Below are 11,901 nucleotides of genomic sequence, written 5' to 3' on the forward strand. Positions count from 1 at the left end.
TATATACAACATACAACATTGACAAGTCATGACCAAAAGTAATCCACCTCAACAAATACCATAACACATACACATATATAATACACACACACACCCACATACATCCACACAAATAGTGCAATACACAATAAAACACACTAACCCTAACCTTAACCACTGACCCTAAAACCAGCTTTTCCCCAATTGGGAAAACAGTTGGACAAGCTGTCCCCAATTAACTTGTCTTTAACCTGAAATTTGTCCCCGAAAATAGCCTTTGACAGACAGACACACATACACACACACACAAATCAGAATACGTACAGAGGAAGGTGAACAGGCCTAAACAAATAAAAGACAAATAAATGAATAATAATAATAATAATAATAATAATAATAATAATAATAATAATAATAATAATAATAATAATAATAATAATAATAATAATGTGTTTTTGTTGATGCTATGTCTGTGTTGGATCACCAGGGGGCGATGTGTTAAAAACTCGTTTTCAGTCTCTCTTCCGGTTTACGGAACGAGGATCTTTCCTTTCCCCGTGCCGTCAACGGGCAACAACGTGTCCCGACAAAATGGCACTTTATAATTTCAAGAAGATTATGGTGGTTCCCACCGCCAAGGTGAGTTTTATTCCATGTCTTCAACGATTTAAACGCTTGTTGTTTCTTCCGGTTGGTTTTTCAGCTGATAGCGACAGTAGAAAAGAGAAAAAAACACGTGAAGGAAAACACGTGCTGGACTGTAGCTGGTCTCCATCTAAATATAACGTGACATAGATTGATTTATTATAGCAGAAAAACAGACGAAACTGTGTATTTGTCCACTGAGTCAGAAAAGTCTTGGTCGGTAAAGAAATGACATAAGTGAATATATTTCATGTACCAAACTCCTTTCGAAAATCTTGAAGTTTAATTCGCGTTTCTCACCTGTTTGTCGTCTGTCTGTCCATTTAAACACCACGTTACGGTTGTGGGAACTCAAGATAAAGTGCTGCTATGTGAATTGCATGTATGCCGAAATTACCACAAGACACTAATGATTGTGGGAAGTAAAACGTGACTTTATTAAAATGTGTTTGCTATTGCTTACAAACGAGGATATAATAAAGTTGCAGGTTTGCTAATGAGGTTCAGTGAGACTGTCGCAAATCTGTGTATTTGAGTTTTGAGGGATAGAAACACAGGAAAACAGCATGTTATTGTCAAAAAAAAGTAAAGGAAACAGTTCCAGTGAATGGGATATTAGTAATCATAATTTTAAACAAAAAAAACATAGTTTTAATAGCTACACGATGGTAGAAACACTTAATTTAAGTTGATGTGTAAATAATGTCAAATAATCTTGTCAAGAACCCATTGTTGTTGATCTTCTTGTGTTTAATAGGTTTAAATCTGTTCAAATAATTACTTCAAGGTAGTTCTGGTAATGTTTTTGCATGTCAGTTTCTCACTTTACTTTCCCTTCATGCATTAAAATGTGAATAACTGAAAATAAAATGTTGTCTACCACACATTTTGAGTTGACATGTCAACCTGAATCCTTAGAATTAGTGTTTTAATTGTCCTGCAGTCAGTTAATCCTGCTTTTTATACACTACATGCTGATGAAAATATAACAGATAGAGACTGAAATAGTTAAAGTTACAGTAATGTGTTTCAGTAGAAAAACATGTAGAGTTTAATGCTGTGTTAAAAATAAAATGGTGGTTAAATTCTCCCAGATTTACCTCTTTATCTGCTTCATATTAAAGTGATTAATGTTAACGGGAAAAAAAGTTCTCTTCACATTTCTCTCCACTCACCTGCGTACTGTTTCCTCTCCCTGCAGGATTTCATCGACATCACTTTATCCAAAACCCAAAGGAAGACGCCAACGGTGGTACACAAACATTACCAGATCCACCGTATCCGACACTTTTACATGCGAAAGGTGAAATTCACCCAGCAGAACTACCATGACCGACTCACACAGATCCTCACCGACTTCCCGAAGCTGGACGTAAGTCAAGAAGCTCAGAAAAAGTCTCTTGAATAATTAAAAATGACTATTACGTCATACTTCTGTTCACATGCGATGTGTCATTTTTACCGTGATGTCTGTGATCAGTTTGTGAGACTTGAATGTTTTGTTTTCCTCAGGACATCCATCCGTTCTACGCTGATCTGATGAACGTGTTGTATGACAAAGACCATTATAAGTTGGCTTTGGGGCAGATAAACATCGCCAAGAATTTGATTGACAAGTAAGTTTCTCCAAAATCTTTTAATTAATTTCCAGACAAAGTTCAGGACTCCTGGAATACACAAGACATAACACATCAACGATACTATATATCTGTATACAAACATCTTTTTTTTTTTTTTAACCCCTCAGTGTTGCCAAAGACTACGTGCGTCTGATGAAGTACGGAGATTCTCTGTATCGGTGTAAACAGCTGAAGAGAGCAGCTCTGGGTCGTATGTGCACCATCCTGAAACGTCAGAAATCCAGTCTGGAGTATCTGGAACAAGGTAACACAGAGATTCACTGTCTCTTTTCATCAGAGCTGTGCAGAAAAAAACAGTCGATTAGGATTAATTTATCATTTGTTGGCATCAGATTCGTCAAATGAAAACAAAACAAACACCACTGACTCACACCTTCATCCACAAATATCAGTGTCGAGTTTTGCTTTCAATTCATATCTTTTATGCTCAGTTTTAACCCTGTTAGCCCTCGATCAGACAGAACGCTTTTAACACAAGGTGACCACACTGCCTTCTTTGTTGAAGCGTACAATTAAAGAGCAGCATTTTTTTAATTCATCACCTGTCCTTAGCCTAACTATTTTCCTGTGAAGTTAACTCAAAGATCTGTACCATTTTATATTTTTTAGATAGCTATTGATCATGGTAACTACGGTTGGTAAAGTCATACAGCTCCGGGTATCCTATGATTGTTGTCTCCATTTGTTGTCGTCACCACCACAGAAGGCTTGCCTCTCAATTTATCTGATTGGGCAATAGGACAAAAAACGTAAATGTTGTTAGGCGCTTTTCTGCTCTGAGATGAAGTTTTTGCTCCTGCAAAAACTGCTGAAAAGCTCTCTGTCTGATCAGAGCCTCAGCTGTCTTTTCTGTGTTATATGTCAAAATAATTAAACTTCCTGTTGTTCTTCTTCTACAGTGCGTCAGCATCTGTCTCGTTTGCCGACCATCGACCCGAACACAAGGACCCTGCTTCTCTGTGGCTACCCCAACGTTGGCAAGTCCAGTTTCATCAACAAGGTAAACAACGTGTGTGTGTGTGTGTGTTTGTGTGAGAAAGAGAGAGAGAGAGACAGTTATGGATTAGCCTTGTATGGTGTAGTTGGAGATGTGTGTTTTCATGAAGAGTTGCAAGTAACTAATTATTTCTTGATTAATTGTTTGTTCTATAAAACTTCAGAAAAAAGTGAAAAATGTCAACTAAACATATCTATTAATATCTACAACAACTAATCATGTGTTTAAAGCAGCTGTTTGAAACACTTTGAGTGTCAACAAATGTCTGTAAATTACACAGAGATTATGATCATTAATAATTAGTGTTTGACTCCATTTATAGTTTACATGTTGTTAACTGGTTTCTTTTCTCAGGTGACCAGAGCAGATGTTGATGTTCAGCCTTATGCCTTCACCACCAAGTCTCTGTTTGTGGGTCACATGGACTACAGATACCTGCGCTGGCAGGTGAGATGATGCTGCTGTTCTCTACAAACATGTTCTCCACACCTGTTTGTATTAGAAATTACACGTAAATATGGACAATATAACAGTTTATTTCTGTGTTGACTGACTCCAGCACATTGAATCTGAAACGTAACAGTGACTTTGAGGTTGAAGTGCTGATTGTCGGCTTTAATTTGAGGGTTTTCACGCCCACGTCTTTTTATACAAAGTCCCTCAATTTTAGTACAACGCAGTAATGACGGCAAATGATAGTAAACATAAACACAAAGCAAACAATGGGTCATTTAGAGGCTTTTATATTGTTGTACACAAATTATTTAACCAATAAGGTGCATTATTGTTCCATTAAATGAGGTCATAACAACATGTTTACCCTGAAAAACACAACCAATGATTTTAAATAAATGTTCCTCCACAGTTGAACAAAATTAGACAATAAATGACAGAAACCCTCAAAATATCAGTTTTATTTCTCAGTTTATTTTTTGTTAAAAACACTTTTAAGTGTAACTTTTGTATTTTTTTTTTTTTTTTATAACTTTGTATAATCTGCTAATTACAGTAAACCCATCTAACATATACATGATATTTTCAGGTTCAAAGTCTTAAAAATACTATTATTAGTATTCTTTACATAAACAAATTTACAAAAAATGATTCTGACCTGAGATTTATTCTAAAATATTGGGCCAAAATTAATTCCTTAATTAATTTTTGAGGTTTTTATCTTTTGGTTAATTGAATGGTACCATTTATGTAGGTGTCTGCTGGTTCTGGTCTTAAATTGTCAAACTCTGAGTCGTCTATAATCTTAAACAGTTACATGTAGAGATGTTAAAAACTAAAGCAGTTACAGTGATCTATTATGGAGGGTTAAAGGTTTATTTTTCCTGTCCATGTTTAATTTGTTCTGCACTTTATTTGTCATCTTTGCTGCTTTCAGGTCATTATTTCTGTGTTAGAGGTCTTAAAATAGATCCACCCACTATAAAGACCATTATAAAGACATAAAACCTGCAGAAACACACCAACACTTCCTGTCATCCTCGCCATTCTAACATTAACTGTGTGTGTGTGTGTGTAGGTGGTGGACACCCCCGGTATCCTGGACCACCCTCTGGAGGACAGGAACACCATCGAGATGCAGGCCATCACGGCTCTGGCTCACCTGCGAGCGGCGGTCCTTTACGTCATGGACACGTCCGAGCAGTGCGGTCACACTCTGCAGGAACAGCTGGAGCTCTTCAACAACATCCGACCGCTGTTCGCCAACAAGGTCAGACGTCAACGCGTTACGTCAGTTTATTAGTGTGTAGAGAAGGTTTTAGATTTACATCGAGGAGTTTATTGTTTACTAAAAGGCTTCCCAGAACAGTGTGTGTACATGCACCGTGGTAACCAGGTGACTCAGAGGGTACATTACCGGGGTGACTGGAGAACATTGTAGTTACTGGTTACTGTAAATCTGCTTATATGAGCAGCAGATCAGTAACCAGATTTCTCTCCTATCATTAAACTTCTTTTGGATGTGCAGCTTATTGATTTTAACTGTATTAGTGATAGAAGCTGAGTTATTTTTGGGGATTTTCAGTTAGACAGACATAGCCAAGGTCTTCATCACAGCATGAAAGTGTCTGAATCTAACAGGCAGTCAAATGTTCGGTGGTGGTAACCGACTTATGTAGACTTCTACTGGCTACTTTGTGTGTGATTTTAGTCGGACTTCAGGCAGATTTACTTTAAACCTGGTTAAACTTTTTTCTGCAACGTGCCATCATCTGACAAGGCGATGCGTTGACCAATCACATACACGCAAGTGCACGTTCCTGGTGGATTACTTTGCAACTTGATCATCGTATTCGACTGTTTACCTCATGATCATTGTGATGAAAGATAAAGTTATGACTTTGCAGAGTTGTAAAATCCCGTCTGTGAGGTTTACAGACTGGTAAACTGTGTTTTGGCGGCTGATAAACCTTTAAATGCATCAATCTGTAGCGTCGACTCGACTTCCTGGATCGTATTTCATCATCTCGCCAGTACCTCAAACAACACGCCCACCACTGCAGCCTCTTGCATTGTTTAAAAGCAGGACTGCAGCCTTAAAGTTTACTTTCAGAAAATGATGAGCAAATTTGGGAAATGTTGGGCATGTGGATTAAGATGCATATCATGAGACCTCAACGACCCCAATCTGAGTCCAATATGGGTCTTTCGTTACATGTCATCTCTCTCTCTCTCTCTCTCTCTGCCCTGATTTCCTGATTCTTTACTGCATCTTTTCAAATAAAGACCAAAAAACCCCCCATAATAATCTTAAAACTACATTAGAAACTAGTCGAGATCAGAACTAGTCTGTTATTCAACCTCAGAAACATGTCGACCACAGATTTTAACATGTCTGTTAGTGAGAAGTCATCTGCAAACACCAATAAAAGAAAACAGAGTGTGAAGTGATCCTGGTGTTTCTCTCTGCAGCCTCTCATCATCGTGGCCAACAAATGTGACGTGAAGAAGATCACTGAACTGTCCGAGGAGAACCAGGTGGGTGGTTGAAGGCTTGTCGATGGCAGAATTTTGCACTTCAAGGTTTAGTTGAACGTCACTTCTCTGATGTTCGTCTTTTTTTTTTTCCTGTTGTCAGAAAATCTTTGCGGACCTCACCGCTGAGGGAATCCCAGTCATTGAGACCAGCACCCTGACCGAGGAGGGAGTCATGCAGGTTAAAAACGAGGTGAGAAACAGAAAGTCAGGACACACATGTGGAGGAACAGAGTGTTGTATTTTTCTGTTAGCGAGCTTGTTGTGATCCACGCTCCCGTCTGCGTGTCTCAGGCCTGCGATCGGCTCCTCGCCCACCGCGTCGACAACAAGATGAAGGGCAAGAAGGTCCACGATGTTCTCAACCGGCTCCACCTGGCCATGCCCGCCAAGAGAGACGAGAAGGTGAAACATAGCGATGACCCTGATAAGACGTCTGTTATAATTGAGTCTGCTTCTTCTTTTAGCTTTTTTTTACTGATAATTAAGCTTCATTTCTTTTCCAGGAAAGGCCTCCGTTCATCCCAGAGGGAGCGTTGATGCGCAGGAAAGCCATGGAGGTGGACGCACCCAAACGCAAACTGGTAGGTTCAGTGTTAACTTCAGAGGCAAAGCCAAAGAGATAACTAGGATTTTGAGATCTCAACATATGACACACGATATGAAGCATAAATACACAAGAAGACTGTTTCTTTCACCTATAGGTCCCATAGTTCAGGTCCCTCCACCATCAACTTTCATACCTTTCATAATGAAATTCAACATTTTAGAAACCCTGAAATCCAGCTAAAACATATTAAATTCTTTTATGTTAATATTAAACAACCCTCCCCCTGTAAAATTATCATTTTTTCTTATGTGCCCTAACCCTGACCTAAACCCTAAAACTAAAACTAATACTGCCCCTAACGCCTTGAAGCCCTAATCCTGACCTTAACCCTGACCCTGCACTAATGTTATCAACTTCTTGATCCTGCTTCATGTTCTGTTTCGTTGACTCATATTTTGGATCTTGATGACTTTAGGTTTTGTCTTTAAAAGGGGGATAAATGAGAGATAATAAGTGAAACATTTTTCTTCATGTTGTTGCTGTTTCTGTATTGAACTCTTTCATTTCATCTTACAGGAGAGAGATCTGGAGATGGAGCTCGGAGACGATTACATTCTGGACCTACAGAGTAAGTCTTCATTATCAAGCTGCTGCTCATTTATTAGGAGACAGTAAATGCTTATATCTGCAATGCTGATATCGTTTATTTATTTATTTGTTTTTTTTTTTAAAGAATACTGGGATCTGATGAATGAAGATGAGAAGCATGATAAGATCCCGGAGGTCTGGGAAGGCCACAACATCGCTGATTACATTGATCCTGACATCATGAAGGTGAGTCTGAGTAGGAAACGCTAACGGCTGTTAAACTACTTACTAGATCATACATGGTGTTATTTATTATACTTTATAGTTTAATGTTTAGCTGAGGAATATATACAGAGTGACTTATATGAATGCCAGTATGGACATATGATTCCTTTCTAAATATTTGTCAGTGCATCTCAGTTTATTTTGTAGTACGACCACATTTACACATTTACCACCATAAGATGAATATTAATATGAGGAAAATGTTGCCATTCAGTGAGATAAATTAGGCCTCGCTGATAATATTTTGATATTCACAGAAACTAGAGGAGCTGGAGAAAGAGGAGGAGCTGAAGGAGCGGGCCGGCGAGTACGACTCAGACGAGGAGAGTGAAGACGAGGAGATGCAGGAGATCCGAGTTCTGGCCAAACAGATCCGCGAGAAGAAGCAGCTCATAGTCATGGAGTCCAAAGAAAAGGACGTTCACGGGCCGCGCATGCCCAGGACCGCCACCAAGGTGAGAGATTGTAGCTTAATGCGACAAACAAATTATTATTTCTAAACTCTTGAATATTGATCAGGATCTAACACAACAGTCTGCAGGATCAGCAGATGTTTGACAACAGGAGCTCACGTTCAGTCAGAGCAGACAATTCAGACTTATGTATGTTATTATCTCAAGATTGTCAGTGTAAAATAACTGATAATACTCATATTATGACTTCAGGAGCCAACAGGTGTCTTTCCTTTATGGCATGAATGTTAATAGTCGCCTGTGCAGCTTTAACAGACATGTTGAACTTAAACTTTCATCAGTTATTTGATTATTGGCAGTTATTTTCCCTGAAACCCAAAGATGAAACTTCCCATAATTCCTCCACTCTTATATTTACTCTTATTTATTGCCTCTGATCGTGGTGCTTTTAATTTATATAATTACTGCATTTTGTAACGTGAGCTTAGCACTGAAATCCACCTCTAACCACAGCTCTGTGTGTGTGTGTGTGTGTGTGTGTGTGTTTGATGTACAGGTTGAGAGGAAGAAGCTTGAGAAGCAGATGGGTGATCTCGGTCTGGATATGGACGACAAGGATGAGGTAAGTTATTCTTCACATTAGGATAAATGCTAATTTACTTATTAGCCATGTTAGCAGCGGCTAGCGTCTCTCTGGATGTCAGTTTATCGGTCCAGACAGAAATATCTCAACAACTAGTTGTTGGATCCCTACAAAATTTAGTACAGATGTCCACGTTTACTAGAGGATCAAAATTTCATTTGTCCAATACTTTGATATTTTGTCTTGTACTTTCAATACCAAAGTAGCAAAACTAATGACTTTATCATCAGTCTCAACTGTACTTTGTGTTTAGTGCCACTTAGCAAATGTTAGCATGCTAACACACCTAAACTAAGATGATTAAAATGGTAAATATTATAACTGTCAGCATGTTTTTCAGGATTGTCATTGTGTGCATGTTGCAGCCTTGTGTGTGTCTGAAACCTGCTGTGAACAGGAACACGTGAAGGTGTTATAGTTAGAATAGTTTTTCTCACACAGGACTTCACACAGATTCATTAACATCTTCTTCTCGTACTTGCAGAGTCACTACGCGCAACAGGCCCGGCGGTCCCGCAGCGTCACCAAGAAACGAAAGCGTGAAGCTTCGGCGCCTCCGACCTCCAAAACACGCAGCCAGAGCGCCTCCCGTCCACCACGAGACCAGTCTGGTCTGCGAGACCCGAAGGTACGTGACGGTGTCTTTACCCTCTACTGTTTCTTTTTAAATTGTTCTTAAGTGTTGAAGCAGACTTAAACTTTCTATGTTGTACATTTTGACATTGTTTGCGTTTTATATCGTAGTCCTGAATAAACAATTTTATTTCATCAGTTTTCTTTGTAATTAAGACAAACAAAGATTTACTTGAACTTGCTGTACTGCAGTTTAGAAATATGATCTTATTCTAATTTTGGATGATATTCAAGTCAGTTGATGTGGAAATAAAGCTGCACTTTGATACATTTCCATGTTTCTTTTCCATCTTAATCGTACAAATCCAAAGAGCATTTTATCAGAACGAATATTTCTCAGTTCCTGAAGATTTTTAAATGTTCAAAAAACAAACAAACAAACAAAAAAAATCAGCTGTTCTCAAGTCAAGTTATTAATCTTAAGTGATGTATAATATTAATCTCGGGTTAAAAACATTAAAATCTATCCAAATTAGTGTTTGCAGATACTAAATTAGAGCTGCAATGATTGTCGATTAATCAATGTGTCGATCACCAGAAAATTAATCGGCAATTTTTGATAATCGATTCATTGTTTTGAGTCTTTTTTTTTTTTACGAAAACACATCCAAATCCTTTGATTTCAGCTTCTCACATGTGAATATTTTCTGGTTTATTTCATCTTCTGTGATTATAAACTAAACATCTTTGGGTTGTGAACTGTTGACTAACTGATTGATCAAGGAAATTGACAGAAATAATGAAAATAATCATTAGTTGCAGCTCCGTATCAAATACAGTCTTAAGGTGACAAGACGTGATCGTACATTCAACACACTGAGGTTAAAAAAGTTTGTCCTGATCTAAACATTCAGTCAACATGTGCACAAAATAAATCCCTGGTCTCTGAATGTTAAATGAAGCTGAGCACTCATAGCAGTGTCTTCTTTGTTTGTTCCTCAGATGGCAAAGAAGGCCAAGAAGATGATGAAGAACTCCCAGAAAGGCATGAACCGCCAAGGCAAGAAGGGAGAGTCGGACAGACACGTGTTTGACCTCAAACCTAAACACCTCCTGGCCGGGAAGAGGAAGTCGGGAACCACCGATCGCAGATAAAACTGCTTCTTTTCTGGACTGTTGTGACCTGGACGCTCTTTTCAGGGATGAAAGGCTTCTCTGTGGAGATTTATGTCTTCATTCTATAGATTTCCTCAGCAGTAACAACAAGAACATGAAATATTTCTTCTTTTTAACTGAGGAAACTGGTCATTTAATATTTTTGTGACATGGGAACGTCATCTTTGAGGATGGTGGCACCATTAAAAACTATTAAACTGCTGCAGGAATGCACCAGTTCATTTAAATAAGTAATAATAACGATAATGGTTTATATTGTATTTGCTAGCTCTATATAGAAATGTTAGAAAAAGACTCACACAGTCAGATTTAGACCCTGATTAACTGTGGAAACGTCAAAAACTATTCAATTGTAAAAGTTTTCTCTTGGAATTAAGAGTCGATGAACTTGTTTGCCTTACAGCTTGTATTGATCGAGGTAATGTTGGGTTTACTTTGGATAAAGTGATGATGATGATGATGCTTCCTTTACAACAACAAGGGAGCCAAATAAATAAACATACACCTGAACTCAACTGCAGCCTGTCAGATTTCTTTTCACTTACACATCTCGATTATTACACCACCTTCAATTAAGTAGAAATAAAAAGCCTCTCATGTAAAGTGAAGGTTAGTCAGGGTAACATGGAGGCAGTTACACCTGTAAAGTCATCATGGTTGTCCAGGTAGTGTGTGATGTTGTGCCTTTTACCTGTTTAGATAGGAGGTAAAGGTAGATAGTAGAGGTACATTTTATATTCAAACTAGATGAGAATGTAAGTCTGATAGGGATTTAAATTTCTACATAGCAATACTAAAGCTTTACTAGGTGACTTATAAGAATGTTTTTTAAAATATGAAATGAAAACAACATCCTTCAGTCTGTGTGATACAAAGCAAAATCCCTCCATGCTGTGTGCTTTTATCTTGAAGGTCAAAGTCGTGACTGTAATTTACCTGACTGTGTTTTCATTTTACCTTATTATAGCTGTTGAGTTAGAAATGTTGGTTATAAACATGTTATTATTGTTGTTCAGAAGAGCAAGCAGGTGAACTTGTGCACAAATTTGAACAATTTGAGCGTGTCCTTGCTTCTGTCTAGTGTACATACTAGATAAAACTAGTGAACATGTTTCACCTGCTTTTTTTTTTTTTTACAGCCACTCTTTAATTCAGCGTGTATTTTAATTATCAAGGAGGAAATGTTAAAGGGTAAAGGCGTGAGGAGGTGGATGGTTGTGCTCCAGTCGAACTGGCTGATTTACAAGTTTTCTCTCTGACAAATGTAGTTCATTTAATCTGATTGTCATGAGGTTTCATGCTTTGTCCACACAGGGCGTCTGCACACACAAAATACATTTATACACCTTTTGTACACCTGCACAGTTCCCTGACAAAAATGACCCGTCATTAGAAATGAATGGGTGAGACTACAATTAGTGTAT

At 38.1% G+C, this 11,901-nt stretch overlaps 1 protein-coding gene across 1 annotated transcript; it reads left to right on the forward strand.

Annotated features, from left to right (window-relative positions):
• The first annotated feature begins 478 nt into the window (after positions 1–478).
• Positions 479–10,992, forward strand: gtpbp4 (GTP binding protein 4). The gene is made up of 17 exons (XM_067606725.1): positions 479–618; positions 1,826–1,996; positions 2,137–2,240; positions 2,372–2,508; positions 3,164–3,264; positions 3,616–3,708; positions 4,793–4,984; positions 6,187–6,252; positions 6,353–6,442; positions 6,544–6,654; positions 6,756–6,833; positions 7,376–7,427; positions 7,533–7,633; positions 7,930–8,127; positions 8,642–8,707; positions 9,213–9,356; positions 10,304–10,992. The coding sequence occupies exons 1-17, from the start codon at positions 571–573 to the stop codon at positions 10,454–10,456; spliced, it is 1,905 nt and encodes a 634-aa protein (XP_067462826.1). The 5' UTR covers positions 479–570; the 3' UTR covers positions 10,457–10,992.
• Positions 10,993–11,901: the final 909 nt, after the last annotated feature.

Source organism: Thunnus thynnus, chromosome 12, assembly GCF_963924715.1.
Source record: "Thunnus thynnus chromosome 12, fThuThy2.1, whole genome shotgun sequence".
NCBI classification, from domain to species: Eukaryota; Metazoa; Chordata; class Actinopteri; order Scombriformes; family Scombridae; genus Thunnus; species Thunnus thynnus.